The 20,787-nt window shown below is 41.5% G+C and overlaps 1 protein-coding gene and 1 long non-coding RNA gene across 2 annotated transcripts in view; one reads left to right on the forward strand and one right to left on the reverse strand.

The window, feature by feature from the left end:
- The first annotated feature begins 1,869 nt into the window (after positions 1-1,869).
- Positions 1,870-19,945, forward strand: LOC113840832 (myosin heavy chain, skeletal muscle, adult-like). The gene is made up of 38 exons (XM_072025817.1): positions 1,870-2,088; positions 2,177-2,320; positions 2,413-2,569; positions 3,229-3,256; positions 3,343-3,454; positions 3,543-3,635; positions 4,826-4,889; positions 4,981-5,079; positions 5,186-5,289; positions 5,372-5,510; positions 5,767-5,885; positions 5,976-6,125; positions 7,082-7,252; positions 8,054-8,360; positions 8,467-8,543; positions 8,907-8,994; positions 9,087-9,204; positions 9,377-9,500; positions 9,586-9,722; positions 9,825-10,080; positions 11,951-12,193; positions 12,285-12,461; positions 12,538-12,683; positions 12,783-12,873; positions 12,961-13,350; positions 13,539-13,665; positions 13,895-14,013; positions 14,309-14,505; positions 14,876-15,059; positions 15,146-15,311; positions 15,492-15,616; positions 15,900-16,208; positions 18,193-18,396; positions 18,661-18,786; positions 18,894-19,064; positions 19,151-19,255; positions 19,380-19,475; positions 19,775-19,945. The coding sequence occupies exons 1-38, from the start codon at positions 1,885-1,887 to the stop codon at positions 19,928-19,930; spliced, it is 5,823 nt and encodes a 1,940-aa protein (XP_071881918.1). The 5' UTR covers positions 1,870-1,884; the 3' UTR covers positions 19,931-19,945.
- Positions 5,984-20,787, reverse strand: part of LOC119713221 (uncharacterized) — a 32,465-nt gene continuing 17,661 nt past the window's right edge. The window contains exons 3-4 of the long non-coding RNA XR_005260178.2: positions 7,067-7,159; positions 5,984-6,118 (exon numbers count right to left, since the gene is read on the reverse strand). This is a non-coding gene — a long non-coding RNA (uncharacterized lncRNA). The remainder of the gene's footprint in view (positions 6,119-7,066; positions 7,160-20,787) is intronic.

Consider the following 20,787-nt stretch of genomic DNA (forward strand, 5'->3'; position numbering starts at 1 on the left):
GCCAAAAACAAGGTTTGCCAAAAATGCTTTGCCCAAAGACAGAGGAGGCATCTGTAGCATGTGCTGACCAGACTCTATAAAAGAGTCCTTGAATCTGGGCAGTCCCGTCTTCAGAGAAAACTTCATGGTAAGTGAGTGTCTGTGACTAGCAGAAATGGACAGCATCCTTGCAGTCCGTTTTTCCCACTTCATTCCTGCAGTCCTGGTGTAAATATGTGCGCCTGCAAGCATTTAAAGTCTGTGACAAAAAGCACATTTGTACATTAAATTTGTGACTTGCTTATGAAGTCCTGTGCAGCAATAATGAGAGATCTGCATTTTCCATTTCTGCTTTACAGCACGGATCATCTTCCAGCCTGCAAGGCATCTTCTTGTATCGTAAGAGGTAAGAGCCTAATTTACACATATTTAAGTGACATATGAAAAGGTGGCATATTACTTTAGAATTGTTATTTTGTGGTGGCAGATTTCTGTACAATTGTGTAGGCAATTGCAATATGCCCTGTTTTCCTGGACATTGCTCTGTTATGATAAATACAGCATGCTTAAGGTTGGGTAGGCTGCTCATAACAAGCAAGCCTTCCAAAGTGTCTTTGCTTGAATTCAGTAGCCACTGATGCCATGCTGGGAAATGCTTCTTGGGGATTTCTCATGTTTAATTATGGATCAGTTAAGTAAATGATCTGTTCTGGCAGGAAGTCCAGTTAGATAAAGGGAGCTGACAGAACAGCTGATTGCAAAATCTTACAAATTTGCAATAAACTATGTGTATTACTGTATAGGATATACAGTGTATATTGGTCGGAAATTGCTAAGAAAATACCTATCAGCCTATACTACAGGGTTATAATCTGCATGTGACTCTTATGTTAGGAAACTTGTAAAAATGTAAAAAACAACTCACATACTTAAAAAACAAACAAACAAACAAAGAGATGTCCTTCTATTCCTCTGAAAATAAATTGAGTAAAATGGAGGCTCTGCATGCTACTAGGAACTGTGTGAAGTTATGACATTTGATTGGTTCATTTAGGTAACTAAAAGTCCTAGCATGACATCTAAACAACTTTCCTGTCTGTTCAACTTCCTAGGAACTCAGGTGCTTTCTATTACTAGACATGCAATGTTTAATTGGGAACTCAGTACTGCATTTAGATATTCATCCTTGATTTGTAAATTCTTGAACTGAGGCTGATAAATTTTTGGTATAATTATTCCCAGAAACAATTGGCATACAAGGAAATAATTGGTGATGCAGTATTTTAACTTACTGGATTGGGGCTTCCTGCCATGGGGAGCCAGTTCCAGTGCCTGACCACCCTCTTGGTGAGAACCTTTTGCTAATATCCAACCTGAACTTGCCCCAGTACAGCTTCATGCTATTCTCTAGGGTCCTTCAAGATAAGCTGAAGGACTGAGGTTTGTCTACTCTGGACGTGTAAATAAAGACTCTTATTGTCCTCTTCAACAAACTGAGGTTATACAGGAAAAAGAAACAAGCTCTTCTTGAATGTGCAGAGTGAAGGGATGAGGGGCAACAAACACATGTTGTAGCAATAGGACTTCTGACCAGGTATTTGGAAAAAAAAGTCACCATCAAGGTGGTCAAATATTAAATGGGTATCCAGAGAGACTAAGGAATCTCCATCCCTGGAGATAATCAAAACTTCACCAGAAAAGCCTCTGAGTAACTTGATTTGATGTGTATTGAACAAAAAGATAGACCAGAGAACTGCCTGAGATTCTTCTCAGGCAAACCCTTCTATAATGCTCTGTAAGTTTTCCAATAAACCAAAGGGCAACAAAAATTGTTGACTCATTTGGACAATATATCTGCTCTTTCATAGTGTTTTCTGCTGACAAGCCCCTCCATAACGATCAACCATGTCTTCAGATTCTGAGATGGCCATCTTTGGGGAGGCAGCTCCCTATCTGCGAAAGTCAGAGAAGGAAAGAATTGAAGCTCAGAACAAGCCTTTTGATGCCAAATCATCTGTCTTTGTGGTACATCCAAAGGAATCCTTTGTGAAAGGGACAATCCAGAGCAAAGAATCAGGAAAGGTCACTGTCAAGACTGAAGGTGGAGAGGTGAGTGAAAAACAAGGCTGAAAGACACCATTTGATTCCCACTGTGGGCTGTAAGCTGACATACACTGATCTTTCATTTCCTTGGCAGACTCTGACCGTGAAGGAAGATCAAATCTTCTCCATGAACCCTCCCAAGTATGACAAAATTGAGGACATGGCCATGATGACCCACCTCCATGAACCCGCTGTGCTGTACAACCTCAAAGAGCGTTATGCAGCCTGGATGATCTATGTAAGTACCAGCAGCTCTCTTCCTTTGGGTAGCTGGAAGGCCTGCTGTGCCAAGCTGAGCAGAAACCAACGTTCTGTCTCCCTTCCTCTTAGACCTACTCGGGTCTCTTCTGTGTCACTGTCAACCCCTACAAGTGGCTGCCAGTGTACAACCCGGAGGTGGTGTTGGCCTACCGAGGCAAAAAGCGCCAGGAGGCCCCTCCACACATCTTCTCCATCTCTGACAATGCCTATCAGTTCATGCTGACTGGTGAGTGGTTCTCAAAGTTATTCTACTTAAAAGATGTTTAAATGTAAGCAGAAAATTTTCCCGATAAATATACTGATTTCTATTAACACGTCTGTTTTTGTTGTTGTTGTTTTTTTGTGTGTGTGTGTGTTTATTTTTTTTTTTATTTTTTATTTCAGACATAGTATTAATCACTGCATATTTAAACAGTCGTTTTACATCAGGATTTCTAAAGAGGAGGTTTAATGCCATAGGTAGTTAGCATATTAGGAAAAACAATAAGCAGAATGGAGCAGATAGAGAAAAGAATATAGTTATGCCTATAATGAAATGTTGAAAGGGAACAGGGTACGAACTCCATATGTTATTTGAAAATTCTGCTTTTGCTCTAAATACAATCTGTGTAGCAGAAGTAACAAAATAAAAATGGAAACCATTCACTCTACTTTATGCAGGAGAAAAAAGATCATAACAGTATAGTAAGAAAAAAACAAGTCTGTTCAAGGATTTTCAGTGTTCATAGGAAAGCATTATTTTGCAAACTGAAAAAACTATTAGTAGTAAAGGAAGTTAAAATATATATATACTTTTTCTGGGTATAATTTACATGTATTGCATTAATTTTTAATCTTATTTTGTTCTTCATTTGCAATGTCTACTTCTTTCTGCCTCTTTCACAGACCGTGAGAATCAGTCAATCCTGATCACGTAAGTATGATCCTTGCTGGGGTCCTCACAGGGCTGCCCCATGCCCAGGGACCACACACTATCTGATTCTCTGTCTGGTTTGACAGTGGAGAATCTGGTGCAGGGAAGACTGTGAACACAAAGCGTGTCATCCAATACTTTGCAACAATTGCAGCTAGTGGGGAGAAGAAAAAGGAGGAGCAGCCTGGCAAAATGCAGGTGAGCTCTTCGGACAGACAGACTCAAGACTCAGCCCATAACTGCCGAGTGAATTAAATACTGTAAATATACGATTATCATATTGTAGGGGACACTTGAGGATCAAATCATCAGCGCCAACCCCTTGCTGGAGGCCTTTGGTAATGCCAAGACTGTGAGGAACGACAACTCCTCACGCTTTGTAAGTTTTTGATAAGAGATTTTGACATTTATTGATGAACAAGAATGTCCGAACAGAACCTGTCACTTCTGAAGTGACATAGTAGGATAGTTTTATTCCTTGAAGTCATATTTTCCTCGTATTTTGCTTGACTAAAAAATATCTAACTGTCTAATTAACTGTTTAACTGTAGAAGTGTAGCACAGCAAACAAATATGTACAAAGAGGGATCATTTAAATATGTGTAAATGTATTTGTTATTTAGAATTTATAAATGTATATATAAACTCCTAGTATCCGTCATACAGACTATAGATACAAAGCTGTGTAAATTTATGTAATGCAAAGAAAGGAAGAAAGGGAGAGAAAGAGGAAGGAAGAGACTAACACACAGGAAACAATTTGCCTGTATCCAATCCACAAAATATTAATCTGACTTTGCTAGATATAGAACTGGGCAGGTCTAGTAATTTAACCGTTCAGACCTTGATATGAGCTGCCTGGGAAGGGAAAGTGACAAGAGTATCTTCAGACATCCTGTAACAAACCTAACTGCTCTATGACACATATTTTTGATCTTTTTAATTACAGAAAGCCATTAGTAAATTGTACTCGATAAGCTGTGAATGTTCTTAAGAAATTGCAATACCAATTCACAGTTGCAGCTTTAAGTTTTGCATTCTATTGCATTGTCCCTGTGCCCATGGTTCAGAAAAGAAAAGCTGCCTTCCATTGTTCTACAGGATCCAAAAACTCATTTTAACACATACACGTATTCCAGTAAAATTGACCTTCACTGCATCCTATCTCATTAAGGACTGAATCCACTGCATTTGGGCTTTCTCTATATACATCTGTTCAAGCTCAAGCATAAATGAGCTAACAAATGTCTACTTTAGTGGTTTTCCTTCTCCTCTTCAATCAGGATATCAACTGAATAACAATAACTTGTCTCAGATCTTTATCTTACTGTTGCCAACATAGAGCTGTCTCTTAGTTTCACTGTTCTTGTATGTGTGTTATGTTTTGTTTTGTTCTGTTTCTGTTTGTTTTTGTTTGTTTGTTTGTTTGTTTGTTTGAGAGGGGACAACAAATTCACAGATCTTCTAAGTTGAAAACCTGTACTCTGTACAGACTGTATGGAGACTGTATGGTTACATGCTTGTGGCCTTAGTGAAATTTCAACATACATTTTTTATTTTCCTCTCAAGGGCAAATTCATTCGAATTCACTTCGGGGCCACAGGCAAACTGGCTTCTGCTGACATTGAAACTTGTAAGTGATCTCCTGGCATGATCACATCTCTTCCCAAATTCCTCCTTCCACATGCTGTCATGTGCCTAACTCTGCCTGCCTTCATTGTTAGATCTGCTGGAGAAGTCCAGAGTCACTTTCCAGCTCAAGGCAGAAAGAAGCTACCACATATTTTATCAGATCATGTCCAACAAGAAGCCAGAGCTGATTGGTAGGAAGGATCATTATATCTTTTTGAGGATGATTGATGAGCAACAGTTCCCCCTACTACCTAGCTGAAAACACTAAGCCTGTGTCTTTCTTCTTTCTGCTTTCAGACATGCTTCTCATTACCACCAACCCATATGACTACCAATTTGTTAGTCAAGGTGAGATCACTGTTCCCAGCATTAACGACCAAGAGGAGTTGATTGCTACTGATGTAAGTTACACATAGAAATTTTATTAATTGATTTGATACGTTTAATATATGTGGCATTTACATTCACTGAATCCATTGCCAGAGTGCCATTGACATCCTGGGTTTCACTGCTGATGAAAAGACTGCCATCTACAAGCTGACAGGGGCTGTCATGCACTATGGCAACTTGAAGTTCAAGCAGAAACAGCGAGAGGAGCAGGCAGAGCCAGATGGCACAGAAGGTATTAATAAAATATAAAACTGTCAAGAAGAGAAACAGTAAAGTAGTTGGCAGGTGGTGGTCAGGCACATTGCTCAAATTCACTTTTATAAAAACATAATCTCAGTTTCCATAGTAATCATGCTTCTAAATTTCCCTTCAGGCTACCGCAGTATTGCAGTTTTAGAATTTGCACCTCTGCACTTAGCTCTTAGAGAACATCCACTGTTCACTGATTACTTCTCTGCCATTCTCTCTCTCTCTCTCTTTGCATATAGTTGCTGACAAGGCTGCCTACCTGATGGGTTTGAACTCAGCAGACTTGCTCAAGGCACTGTGCTACCCCCGAGTCAAAGTTGGGAATGAATATGTGACCAAGGGTCAAACTGTGCAGCAGGTAACAAACAGCTGGTGACTGGGTTCCTCTGGCTTGATTTACTATCTTACTCTAGATGCTCCTCTTCTGCTGCATTCTTCTTTCTTCTAGGTGAACAATGCAGTGGGTGCTCTAGCAAAAGCTGTCTATGAGAAGATGTTCTTATGGATGGTTGTTCGCATCAACCAGCAGCTTGATACGAAGCAGCCCAGACAGTACTTCATTGGTGTCCTGGACATTGCTGGCTTCGAGATCTTTGATGTAAGGAAAACAGAAATCATAGTAAGGTCTTCAAAAGGCAATTAGGGGTCAAGATAAAGCAGGGAATTATGGTTTGGGGGGTTTTGGTTTCTTTTTGAAAACATGCCGTTGACTTACAATTTCAAATATGGGTTCATATTTTATTGCAGAAAAAGTGGAAAATATATATTTTTATTGCAAAAGTGAAAAAAAATATATTGCAAAAGCAGAAAATTTGCAGTTGTGTGGAAATGCTTGCCTTTTCTGAATATGTCACTGATTTTACACCAAGTAAAAGTACAATCTTCAAAGATTTTTCATGTAATAGCTTTCTGTAGTATAAAGGGGGAAAATAACTGCTTTTTATATAATTACCACAAATGCTGTAGTTTTTCAATAGCTTGAGCATATTATTGAAAAAAATCATCTGACAAGTTGTATAAAGATACCAATGATACAATATCACATATTGTATAAACAGAAAATTAGACCTAAGTCCCACACTCCCACACAGATTTATCCCAAGGCTTTGGAAAAAGAAGGCAATATATACTCTTTGCTTCCGAAGACCCATAGGGTGATTCCAATAGGAAGAGATTATTGACTGCCTTTAGTGCAGGCACAAAAAGCAGGCACACAATTTTTTATAAAACTTTAGATAAAGAACCTGAGTACAGGCCACTGCTGGAAAACACTTGTAACATCTAATGTTTTTTGTTAGGGCAATGGGAAAACGTACATAAAACCTTGTTAGGGATAAGACTACTAAATTATTTTGGAATTTGATTTAAAAATAAGTGATAGATGTAAACATTAGTCAGGTAGAAAAGAACAACCAAAAAAAAAAAAAAAAAGTGAATGGGATCTTTTAAAATCTTTCACTGGGCATTCCTGTGTGGGATTGAGTACACAGGAGAAAGCATTACAGAGATTGTTGCATCTTGAGTATGAGTAAATCTTACCTTTGCACTGAGCAGTTCAACAGCCTGGAGCAGCTGTGCATCAACTTCACCAATGAGAAACTGCAGCAGTTCTTCAACCACCACATGTTCGTGCTGGAGCAGGAGGAGTACAAGAAGGAAGGAATTGAGTGGGAGTTCATTGACTTTGGGATGGACTTGGCTGCTTGTATTGAGCTCATTGAAAAAGTACGTTCATTGTGTTTAAAATATTATTTCTTGTTTGTGGCAGAATTGTAGGCTTTTACCTCATTTTTTTGCTCTAGTTCAGATTTCTAAGTAATTTCTAAGGACTTGATTAGGTTATGAATGAGGTGCATTCATCTTATCATTTAAGTACATTAATATAATTTTTTTTTAAATGACCTGTAGTTTTACCTGCCTGGAAATAGAAAAATAAATGTGATCACACATAATCTGATGGCAAGGATTTTCTGCAGGTGTATTTTCTAATGTGCAAAGATGAAAGAGCTCTTTTCAGATACTCAGGCACAATATTCAGTATCAGGATTATGATCTCAATATTAATGTTGTGATTTCAGAAATGCAATTTGTAATTAAAATCAGAGATGTACATATAAAAAAAATGGTATTGGATTAACAATGCTGAATAAAAACATAGCTGTGAGCCAGCACTATTTTGAGTAACATTATGTACAAGAATGAGAAGAAAGATACCTCATAAAAAATAAGATTTCAGGAAGCATCTGAAATACCTACTGATCTATTGAACAAAGGTTAAATTTAGTTAGGCACCTTTGTCTACATGAAGTTAATGTGAGAAAGGCTTAATGCAAAAATAAAAATCTCCTTTTTATCCATCAGAATTTTATTTTCAGACACTTCAAATTCATATTTCATGTAAAAATGTATGTCCAAAAGAACAACAACAACAAAAAAATCCATTTCTAAAATTCCTATGCCTTACTCTAGTCTCTTTATGAAAGCAGAATTGTATTTAACTCTGTTTTTTGTTGCTGTTTCTCCCAGCCCATGGGCATCTTCTCCATCCTGGAAGAGGAGTGCATGTTCCCCAAGGCAACTGACACCTCTTTCAAGAACAAGCTCTATGACCAGCATCTGGGCAAGTCCAACAACTTCCAGAAGCCCAAGCCTGGCAAAGGCAAGGCCGAGGCCCATTTTTCACTTGTGCACTATGCTGGCACAGTGGACTACAACATCTCTGGCTGGCTTGAAAAGAACAAGGACCCCCTGAATGAAACTGTCATTGGATTGTACCAGAAGTCATCTGTAAAGACATTGGCCTTACTTTTTGCCTCTGCTGGTGGAGAAGCAGGTCAGTTATCTGAAATGTCAACACTCTGGTGCACAGTGGTTATGCAAAACTGTAGAATCATGAATGGTCCAAAAACCAAAAAATATTGTTATCTTCACTTTATCAGAGGCTAGTGGTGGTGGTGGCAAGAAAGGTGGCAAGAAAAAGGGTTCTTCGTTCCAGACTGTCTCAGCTCTTTTTCGGGTAAGTAAAAATTCGATATGTTTTTATCTTTGAAAATCAGAAATAGATTAATTTTACATCAGAAAAGACTGTAGTTCTAAGTCAAGAAAAGAAAAGAGAAGAAGTTTTTTTGGTAAAACTATGAAGTAGACAACCTCTGTTTCTCATTGTGTCAAAAGCAACATTTTATCTTATCTTGGCAGATGGTTTTCAATGTTTAGAGGGGAACTTTGATTGAGGTGTTACCATTATTATGTAGCTGAGAATTTTCAGCTGAGTGCATATCCATTGTTAGGTGCATGACCTTTTAGTGACAAGTTCAAGGAACCTGGTAGTGAGAACCGAAGATTTTCTTTAAACACATACCATATTGTGGTCCCACAGGAGAACTTAAATAAACTGATGACCAATCTACGGAGCACTCACCCCCATTTTGTCCGTTGCATCATACCAAATGAAACAAAAACACCAGGTAAGGCAATCCAGCAGAAACAGATTTTCCACTGACACAGCCATTCGCTTCTATGCTGAAAACTGGTATTTATTTATGCTTTAAATTGCTAGGTGCCATGGAACATGAACTAGTACTACACCAGCTGCGCTGTAATGGTGTGCTGGAAGGGATACGAATTTGCAGGAAGGGATTCCCCAGCAGAGTCCTCTATGCAGACTTTAAACAGAGGTGAGAGTGTTGCACTTCTCAGCATAATACAAACATAGTTGGTTCATTCATTTAGATTTATTCAGGTTGGACTACATTCTCCAAAATAACTGTTGATAAGATGGTTGGATTCAGTATCTACTGTGTGTTGATTGGGAAGCTCAGCTTTATCTTGCTTTTTTGCTTTTCACAGGTACAAGGTGCTTAATGCCAGCGCTATCCCAGAGGGACAGTTCATTGATAGCAAAAAGGCTTCTGAGAAACTTCTGGGGTCAATTGATGTGGATCACACCCAGTACAAATTTGGTCACACCAAGGTACAAACTCTTCCTGACTCAATCACTACGTGCCTGTGCCTAGTTCTACCTGGCAGTGATGTGTTGCAACATTCCCTTTCTCAAGGTGTTCTTCAAAGCTGGGCTGCTAGGGCTCCTGGAGGAAATGAGGGATGAGAAGCTGGCACAGCTCATCACTCGCACACAGGCCAGGTGCAGGGGCTTCCTGATGAGAGTGGAGTACCAGAGAATGGTGGAGAGGAGGTAGACATTGCTCATCTTCAGTTAGAGTCATTTTCCTCTGGAGGAAAGCGTCACCATTCATCACACTGAAAATAATCAATGTATAATTTCATTATGCTTCAGGGAGTCCATCTTCTGCATCCAGTACAACGTTCGTGCATTCATGAATGTCAAGCACTGGCCCTGGATGAAGCTGTTCTTTAAGATCAAGCCCTTGCTGAAGAGTGCAGAATCTGAAAAGGAGATGGCCAACATGAAGGGGGAGTTTGAGAAAACCAAGGAAGAGCTTGCAAAATCTGAGGCAAAGAGGAAGGAGCTGGAGGAGAAAATGGTGTCTCTGCTTCAGGAGAAAAATGATCTGCAGCTCCAAGTGCAAGCTGTGAGTTATTCCATTTATTTCCACCCAGCAAAAGATTATGTACATTCAGGCTCCTCTTTCCCAAACAGATGGTCAGATTATAGAAGATTATATGTCAGATACTTAGTGAGGTGTGCATCATACTGACTGTGAAACTGCTTAAAATAATGTCTGGCAGTAGCCTGGTGAGCCCTTTGATACCCAGTGCAGGGAGTTTTAGGTAGAACTCTGTTCTCTTGCTTTATAAGGAAGAAACAATCTACAGCTGTGTAGGTGAGTCCTGCCGGTTGTACCTCCTTCACCAAGACATAAACCATGAATGCATTTTGGACATGATATGCAATCTAGAGTTCAAACTGATGTTTATAATATTATAATGCTTATAATATTATAAATATCAGTTATAATGCTTGTAATATTATGATATCAGTTACCAAACTGATGCTTATAATATTATATATCAGCTTCTTGATAACTATGGTTTATTCATTCATTCATTCATTCAAGTGGGAAATATGACTAGAAATGTCTTCTCAGCCTAATGAAGCTCATCTTCTAATGAAGTCTAATCTCTTGGGGCTGTTCTATGGTGTTTTACTATGTACAGGAGAGTTCAGTATTCCCTGGGATAATGAAAAGTAACAGCCTGGTATTGGTAGATGTTGGAAAAGGTACTCTTCCCAGTGAAAAGGCTTTCTGAGCCCTGCCCATCCTTCAGTGCTTTAGTTTATAATCCTTAAATATAAAACACATATGCCAAATTTAAAGAGCATATGTATGTATAATAAAATTAAAGCAGCTCTGGGTAGACACTTCATATCTCTGTATTCTTTAGACTTGAGTAAAGCACAGAACAAGAAAGATGAGTAAGCAAAAACAGATGACTAAGCAAAACCTTTCACTTCTGGGTACTGTAGTTATTTGCATCTGCAACCTGGATTTTCATCACATGCCATATGGTAGTTGTGTTATTAGTAATATCCTATGAACCTCATGTACACAAAACAAACAAACAAACAAACAAAAACTAGAAAAATTAAGTATCGTTTAAAAATATATTCCACCAGTGTTTGATATTCAAAACCCATCTTAGAAAGAAAACCAAAATTACTAATTAAGTCATTTAAATCACTAAAATTACCTAATACATTCACATTGCCCATAGTTTCACAGTGATCTGGGTTTTGAGTTAGAAAGTGGGAAAGCTGAGGATTTTTTTCTTAGTCCAAATGAGAAAAATAAACACTGGTTTTGATTGTCTTACTTTTAAAGTTGTCTGTCAATTAAACTTAGTCACTGCAAAGCTATTTTAATGAAATATCAAAGACTGAAGCAATAGAGAGCAAGCTGAAATCAGCATTGAAAACTACAGGCACAGTGTCTAGAAACTAAGTATGCCTCTACAGTATGTGCAGTACGCTTAATGAATGTAGACAAGAGATATTCTTCTTTCTGTGACATTTTAATCCTGAACATAATAAAAGCTTTACCTCTCAATGTAATACTTGGTCCACCATAAGAAAATTACAAAAAGGAAGCTGCTTTGTACTATTTCTAGTACAAAGGAAAAAAAGCCTGTAAATTTGTTCCACTGACAAAAGGAGAAACAGAGATGAAGTGTGTCAGGGAAGGAGGTATCCTCACAGCTCACAATTCTTTTAGACATTTTATGAAAGAACTAAACAAAACAACCCTTATTTCTAAGAGAAGATGTGCATTATTTTTTTTCTTTATTCCCCCTAAGAAAATAAATTGAAAAAATAGATCAGCTGTTTGTGTGGAAGTGCAAATCCAGATATAGAATTTAGATGTCAATTTACTGAGATAAAAGATAAACTTCAAAGAATTATATAAATTTATAAAATTAAAATATTTTGTATCTCCCCACAAGGAAGCAGATAGCTTGGCTGATGCTGAGGAAAGATGTGATCAGCTCATCAAAACTAAAATCCAGCTGGAAGCCAAAATTAAGGAGGTGACAGAACGGGCCGAGGATGAGGAAGAAATTAATGCTGAGCTGACTGCCAAGAAGAGGAAACTGGAGGATGAATGTTCAGAGCTGAAGAAAGACATTGATGACCTGGAGTTAACCTTGGCCAAGGTTGAAAAGGAAAAACATGCCACCGAAAACAAGGTATGAGGCAAGTAAGAAGTAAGTCATACTGTGCTATTATGGGAGTCTTGTACCTACTTGCTTTAATTACACTTGCTCCTTCTCATCAAAGGTGAAAAACCTCACAGAGGAAATGGCATCCCTGGATGAGACCATTGCCAAGCTGACAAAAGAGAAGAAAGCCCTCCAAGAGGCCCACCAGCAGACACTGGACGACCTGCAGGCCGAAGAGGACAAAGTCAATACATTGACCAAAGCAAAAACCAAGCTGGAGCAGCAAGTGGATGATGTAAGCACATGTGCCTCCAGCAAGACAGGACACGTATGTTGTTCAACCTGCCTGGCATTAATGGAATTGTGTTTAGCTGGAAGGGTCCCTGGAGCAAGAGAAGAAACTGCGCATGGACCTTGAAAGGGCTAAGAGGAAACTTGAGGGAGACCTGAAGCTGGCCCACGATAGCATAATGGATTTGGAAAATGATAAGCAGCAGCTGGATGAGAAACTGAAGAAGTAAGTGTAGTTGTGGAACACCTGAGTGCAGGTCAGGTGCATTTATTAGGTAGTGTTATTTGGATGTTAACACTGTGTTTCTGTATGCTTTGTGCAAAGGAAAGACTTTGAAATCAGCCAGATCCAGAGCAAAATTGAGGATGAGCAAGCCCTGGGCATGCAATTACAGAAGAAGATCAAGGAGCTGCAGGCAAGCCTCTGTTCCTTCCCTTCAGCCCTTCAGAAGGACATCAATACAAGTAGGGCATGGGTGTGAAGGGTCTTGCATTTTCCCCAGGCCCGTATCGAGGAACTGGAGGAGGAAATTGAGGCAGAGCGAACCTCTCGGGCAAAAGCAGAGAAGCACCGTGCTGACCTCTCCAGAGAGCTGGAGGAGATCAGCGAGCGCCTGGAAGAAGCCGGAGGGGCTACGGCAGCTCAGATTGAGATGAACAAGAAGCGTGAGTCAGAATTTCAGAAGATGCGCCGTGACCTCGAAGAGGCCACGCTGCAGCACGAAGCCACAGCTGCTGCCCTGCGGAAGAAGCACGCAGACAGCACAGCTGAGCTTGGGGAGCAGATCGACAACCTGCAACGAGTCAAGCAGAAGCTGGAGAAGGAGAAGAGTGAGCTGAAGATGGAGATAGATGACTTGGCCAGTAACATGGAGTCTGTCTCCAAAGCCAAGGTATAATACAGATCTATCAGGGTATGTGCTCAAAGTACACTCTTCACATTGTATCCCTTGAATCCTTCTCAGATCTTGATGATGTAGGTTTCTTTGTGTGTGTTGGACTTTTGTTTGTTTGTTTGGTTTGGTTTGGTTGTTGTTGTTTTTTAAGAGTAACAGTGATACAGTACCATGTTTATGTGCAGGCAAACCTGGAGAAGATGTGCCGCACACTAGAAGACCAACTGAGTGAGGTTAAGACAAAAGAAGAGGAACATCAACGCATGGTAAATGACCTCAATGCTCAAAGAGCTCGTCTGCAGACAGAATCAGGTGAGACTTTCACATCTCTAGTGTGCAAATGAACAATGACAGGGAGTTAATGTAGAAATGAGCCTTCCGGACATATGGCCTGTCCATTACATGCTGTCCTGTGAGAAGTTTATGTCATAAGATCATAAGTTTCTGTAAACACTGCTAAATATCTTTTCTTAAAGCCCCAACTGCCCACACACTATCATCAATGGCAATGAAAGTCGGGTGTATCTGCAAACTTTCCCAGGTGAATATTCACGCCAGGTGGAGGAGAAAGATGCTCTAATTTCTCAGCTATCAAGAGGCAAGCAGGCATTCACCCAACAGATTGAGGAGCTCAAGAGGCACTTAGAAGAAGAGATAAAGGTGAGGAGGCTTTCCAAATTCTGTTTTATCCATTGGATTCCTCCTGACCAAGAGGTACTTCAGACACCTATGAGATTACAAAAATACCATGGGAGAAAACCGTACTTAGCTAGTGCAGGGCAAGTCTTTCCATGCTAGCTTTGCTGTCTGTTCCCTGCTGTTAATTAATCCTCTTGCAAATTTCCAGGCCTTTTCCCAGAACTGCTGTTGTTTCATATAGAAGAATAAACCAATGTCCAAAAACATTTCAATCAGGACTTTTCCATTCAATGTCAAAATACTCTTGTCACCTCAGGCTAAGAGTGCCCTGGCCCACGCCTTGCAGTCTGCTCGCCATGACTGTGACTTGCTCAGGGAACAATATGAGGAGGAGCAAGAAGCCAAGGGAGAACTGCAACGTGCACTGTCCAAAGCCAACAGTGAAGTGGCCCAATGGAGAACTAAATACGAGACAGATGCTATTCAGCGAACGGAGGAGCTGGAGGAGGCCAAGTATGTGGAGAAAGCAGGGAAGGCTGGCAGAAAGTAACAACAGAAATTTGAGGAGACCACTCTAATACTGTCAGGAAGAAAGTCAATGGTGTGCTTAGGGTGGAATGACAGGAGGAAGGCTAATGCATCTTGTAATGTATGTGAGTTGGAATATGAAAAGGACAAAATGTGTAGAAATCAGAGAACTCGAGAATGAGAACTGCAGAATGAGAACAGGTATGGTTTAGGAAAAAAAAAAAAAAAAGACAAGGGATTTGGACTACAGACTGTGAAGTGGTAAAGCATGCTGTTGAGAAAAAAAAAAAAAAGTTAGATATACTCTTTTTTTTTTTTTTTTTGTTAACTGGGAAATGTGCTAACCACTTCCTAGGAAGAAACTGGCACAGCGCCTGCAGGATGCAGAGGAACACGTTGAAGCTGTCAACGCCAAATGTGCTTCCCTGGAAAAGACAAAGCAGAGGCTGCAGAATGAGGTGGAAGACCTGATGATTGACGTGGAGCGATCAAATGCTGCCTGCGCAGCTCTGGACAAGAAGCAGAAGAACTTTGACAAGGTATTCTGGCCTCTGGCCCTGTGCTTCCTGGGCAGGGCATCTCCTCACAATTGTCACATCCATACTCACACCCTGTTGCTCCTCAGATCCTGGCAGAGTGGAAGCAGAAGTACGAGGAAACACAGGCTGAGCTGGAAGCTTCCCAGAAGGAGTCTCGCTCTCTCAGCACGGAGCTGTTTAAGATGAAGAATGCCTATGAGGAGTCCCTGGACCACCTGGAAACGCTGAAGCGTGAGAACAAGAACTTGCAGCGTAAGTCCCTAGCTCTCTGCTGCTGGCTGGATTTTCTCACAAGCCAGCCTGTCCTCCACTCCACAAAGGTCCTTGCCCACAGGTCTGCAAGGGTACCTGTCATGTTCGTGTGGCTGGTATGGTCTTTTCCCTCCTTTATGCCCTATGTCTGACCATGCCTTGTTTCACCCTTCCTTACAGAGGAGATTTCTGACCTCACAGAGCAGATTGCAGAGGGAGGAAAGGCAATCCATGAGCTGGAGAAAGTCAAGAAACAGATTGAGCAAGAGAAATCTGAAATCCAGGCTGCCTTGGAGGAAGCTGAGGTACATGCCCATAAACACCGATTTCCAGACTGGAGTACTTTGGAACAGTGTGAATGATAAAAGCTTGGGAATTTCAAACAAACGTCACTTCTTTGTTTCTACTGGGTCTGGAGATCTAGCCTCAGTATGTATATCATCCACAGTGAAGGAGCCCCTTTCCTTTAGACATAATTTGGAAGATATTTACTAGACATAATTTGACATTATTAGACATAATTTGGAAGATAACTTTAGGAAGAAGCATTTTAAAAGGATTTTAAAATTCAGTTTCTTTGTTATTCAGGCCTCTCTAGAACACGAAGAGGGGAAAATCCTGCGCCTCCAGCTGGAGCTCAACCAGGTCAAGTCTGAGATTGACAGGAAGATAGCAGAGAAAGATGAGGAAATCGACCAGCTGAAGAGAAATCACCTCAGAATTGTGGAGTCCATGCAAAGCACCCTGGATGCTGAGATCAGGAGCAGGAACGAAGCCCTGCGGCTGAAGAAGAAGATGGAGGGAGACCTGAATGAAATGGAGATCCAGCTGAGCCATGCCAACCGCCAGGCTGCAGAGGCACAAAAGAACCTGAGAAACACACAGGGAGTGCTCAAGGTATGGCAATACCAAATATATTCACCTCTTTCTGACATTGCTAAAAAATATCTGGTACAGTATCAGTTCTACAACTATGTGAAAATAGGCAGGTAGGCAGTGATGAAGCTCCAAGAAGAAGTCTGAAGGAAATCAAGAGAGACTTCAGGGCCTTAGGAAAACTTGTTAAGGAGGTTAAAGATCGGGAGCACAGGTGGTATTTTCCTCTATCCCTCCAGAGGCAGGGAATAATGCGGCAAAGAACAGGAACAGCCAGCAAATCAATACCTGGGCTCCAACCCTTTGGAAAAGGATCTTTAGTCAGGATTTAGCAGGGCTCGTTGATAGGGCTTTAAACTAGATTTGAAGAGGTAAAGGTACAAAAACAGACTTGACAGACAAGCCTGGGGGTGGTATGACAGTGGTTATGAGACAGTGTGGTAGCAAGCTCCAGCGCACTGCCATCCCAGCTGAGGCAGGAGATGGACAGTCAAGTCACGGCAAAGACTAAAAGGACACTGTCGGGTTAGAAATCAGAAAAGTATCTGGGAATGGTCATGTGGGAATTAGGGCTTCTCCCCTAAAAATGTGACAGGAGGACTAACCCAACTGAAGCACATCTACACTAATGCATGCAGTATGGCCAAGAAACAGGAGGATTTGTAAGCCATTGTGAGGAAGGAAAACAATAGAACATTTGTCATCACAGAAACATGGTGGGATGGTTCACATGACTGGAGTGCTGCAATGGATGGCTACAAACTCTTCTGAAGGGTTAAGCTAGAAAGGAGGTCTACCTAGACTTCAGCAAGGCTTTTCACACCATTTCCCAAAGCATCCTCCTGGAGAAAATGGCTACTCATGGCTTGGATGTGTGTACGTTACATTGGGTTAAAAGCTGGCTGGGTCACCTGGCCTAAAGAGTCGTGGTGAATGGAATTAAACCCAGATGGAGGCTGGTCCCTAATGGAATCCCCCAGGGCTCAGTACTGGGACCAATTCTCTTCAGTACCTTTATCAATGATCTGGACAAGGGGATCAAGTGCACCCTCAATAAGTTCGCAGACAGCAACAAGTTGGGTGCGAGTGTTGATTTGCTCGAGGGCAGAAAGTATCTGCAGAAGGATCTGGGTAGGTGGGACTGATGGGCCAAGGCCAACTGTATGAAGTTCAACAAGTCTAAGTGCTGGGTCCAGTACTTGGGGTACAACAACACCATACAACACTATAGACTGAGGGAAGAGTGGCTGGAAAGCTGCCTGGAGGAAAGGGACCTAGCAGTATTGGTTGATAGCCAGCTGAATATGAGCCAGCAGTATGCTCAGGTGGCCAAGGAGGCCAAGTGCATCTTGGCTTGTATCAGAAATAATGTGGCCAGCAGGACTAGGGAAGTGATTAACCCTCTGAACTTGGCTTTGATGAGGCCACATCTTGAATACCATCTTCAGTTTTGGGCCCCTCACTATAAGAAGGACACTGAGGTGCCAGAGCACATGCAAAGAAGGGCAGCAAAGCTGGTGAAGGATCAAGAAAACAAATTTTATGAGGAGCAGCTGCAGGAACTGGGGTTGTTTAGCATGGAGAAAAGGACACTCAGGGGAGACCTGATTGCACTACTATAGGAGCCTAAGGAGGCTATCGCAAGGTGGGGGTGGGACTCTTCTCCCAAGCACCAAGTGGTAAGACAAGAGGAAATGACCTCAAGTTGTGTCAGGGGAGGTTTAAGTTGGATATTAGGAGAAATTTCTTCACTGAAATGTTTGTGAGGCATTGGAGAAGACTGCCCAGGGAAGCAGTTGAGTCACCATCCCTGGAGGCTTTCAAAAAGCGTGTAGATGGGTAGCTTAGTGACATGGTTTCATGGTGGACTCAGCAGTGCTAGGTTAAAGGCTGCAGTGGATGACCTTAGATGTCTTTTCCAACCTAAATGATTCCATGTTTCTAAGAATAGGAAATAGGAAAATAGGAAAAATACACCTCCTACTTTCTATTTCCTCACTCACAGGATACCCAGATACATTTGGATGATGCTCTCAGGACACAGGAAGACCTGAAGGAACAGGTGGCCATGGTGGAGCGTAGAGCAAACCTCTTGCAGGCTGAGATTGAGGAACTGCGGGCAGCCCTGGAGCAGACAGAGAGGTCAAGGAAAGTGGCTGAGCAGGAACTAATGGATGCAAGTGAGAGAGTTCAGCTCCTCCACACCCAGGCAAGTCCAAGGGTTGAATAAATGTATAAATTGAAAAAGGAATAAATTAAGCCTCTTTTAATTTTTTGAATAAGAATATTGCTTCATCAGTCTTTGATAACTACTATCAGCAATGGATACCCTTCATACAAACCAATAACAGAACTCTAAACAAAATAAGTGAAAATGTTATGTTTTTGTTTTTCTTTTTCTTTTGTTTCTGTTGTGTTTTTTTTTTTTTTTTTCCTAAAAATAATATATTTAAGCTGCTCTGTGAATTAACAGAACACCAGCCTGATCAACACCAAGAAGAAGCTGGAAACAGACATTGCCCAAATTCAGGGTGAAATGGAAGACACCATCCAGGAAGCCCGCAATGCTGAAGAGAAGGCCAAGAAGGCCATCACAGATGTGAGTTGGGGTCTCCTTTCACTGATGATGGTGGATTTATCCCCCCCCCCCCAAAAAAAAAAAAAATGTCTTCAGCTGCACAACGCCTTTGATTCTTTCTTCTCCAGGCGGCCATGATGGCAGAAGAGCTGAAGAAGGAGCAGGACACTAGTGCTCACCTGGAAAGAATGAAGAAGAACCTGGACCAGACAGTGAAGGACCTGCAGCACCGTCTGGATGAGGCAGAGCAGCTGGCCCTGAAAGGAGGCAAGAAGCAAATCCAGAAGCTGGAGGCCAGGGTGCGTGGGGCTGGTATTTGTGCACAAGTGAGCATGTCCCTTGGAGAGGTACCGGAGAAGCTCCAAAGACAGATTTTTCATTGCAGGTGCGGGAGCTGGAAGGGGAGGTAGATGCTGAGCAGAAGCGCAGCGCTGAAGCTGTGAAGGGTGTGCGCAAGTACGAGAGGAGGGTGAAGGAGCTGACCTACCAGGTAAGGTAGAAGGCTCTTTATGCTGCCACAGCCTCCACACAGCACATCGCCCCCAATGGAAATTGTTAACTTTATGTGTTGGCAAAACCAACTCTCTCTCTTTCCTTCTTACCAACCACTGTAGTCTGAGGAAGACCGGAAGAATATTCTCAGGCTCCAGGATCTGGTGGACAAGCTGCAGATGAAGGTGAAATCCTACAAGAGACAAGCTGAAGAGGCTGTAAGTATCACTTGAATGGGAGCAAGAATCATTTTCCAAGAAGAATAATAGAAATAGAAGGAGGGCTGTGTGAAGGCTTATGGGTCAGCAGAGGGGTATGAGGGTGGATGTTACAGTGGAATCATGAATACGGGAGGATGAGGAGATCTTTGAGAGGGTTCTGGGTCAGCAGTGGTAGATAGGAAACAGGAGGTCTGTGCTTTCTCTGGACAATCACCACAGACCATCAAGGCCCAGGTGCATGAGGAGTGAAGCCCCTGCCTGAGGCTCCTTGCCATCAACTCCCTCTCCCCACACAGGAGGAGCTGTCCAATGTCAACCTCTCCAAATTCCGCAAGATCCAGCACGAGCTGGAAGAAGCCGAGGAGCGGGCTGACATTGCAGAGTCTCAGGTCAACAAGCTCCGAGTAAAGAGCCGGGAGTTTCACAGCAAGAAGATAGAAGAGGAAGAATAAGGATGTCTTCTGGCAGCAAAGTAGCCGGAGAGATGCACAAAATGTGAAACCTCTCTTTTCTTCTGCAGTGTCTTTGTAACCGTGACAAAGTCTAGAGAATAAAGACCGCAGATTACTTTGCAGAAGCGGTGGTTTTATTTATTGTAATTCAATTCTGTAGTTATTTATGATCGTGTTGTTTTCAAATGATCAAAACGATCAACTCCTTTGTTCTTATAAGTGAATGAAAAGGCTTCTGTTAGTTTAATCTATAGAGCCCTTGCTCGTTATAGAAAATCCATGGATGATTCTACTAGTTTGAAAAGCAAAATTCATGATAACTATGCTTTGTATTGCTTGATCAACTCCTGCCAGAGACAGGACATCACCTTCCTCTGAGAACATCTGCAACATTTGCAATTGCAGAGTGCCATAATGTGTGGTGGTGATAACATCCACGTCTTCCTTCTCTGAATCATGTGGAGTTACCAAAACAGGCATTGTCCCTTCAACAAGGCATGACGTGCTGATGATGCGCGTACCTTTCATCCTCTAGGCACAATGTCTTAGTGAGTTCTTAAAACTGCTGTAGCATCAAATTATCTGCTAAGGTGTTGCAAAAAGGGGTGTAAACAGTGGGATAAGCCCCTCCATGATACCTGTACCCCACTTCCTACCCCTTCTTCCAATGACCTTTGCTTCAGGGATGGGAGACAAGTAAGTAACATATGCAAATGCACGGTTCAAGTGAGAACAAGCACAACACTACAATAAAACAGTGCACAGGAAATGTGCAACTGAAATGTGTTTACCTCCCTCAGGCTATCCCCAAACACTCTTATTCTTTGCTTAGGACATACCCATATCAAACCTTTTAC

This window comes from Anas platyrhynchos, chromosome 19 (assembly GCF_047663525.1).
Source record: "Anas platyrhynchos isolate ZD024472 breed Pekin duck chromosome 19, IASCAAS_PekinDuck_T2T, whole genome shotgun sequence".
Taxonomy (NCBI): Eukaryota; Metazoa; Chordata; class Aves; order Anseriformes; family Anatidae; genus Anas; species Anas platyrhynchos.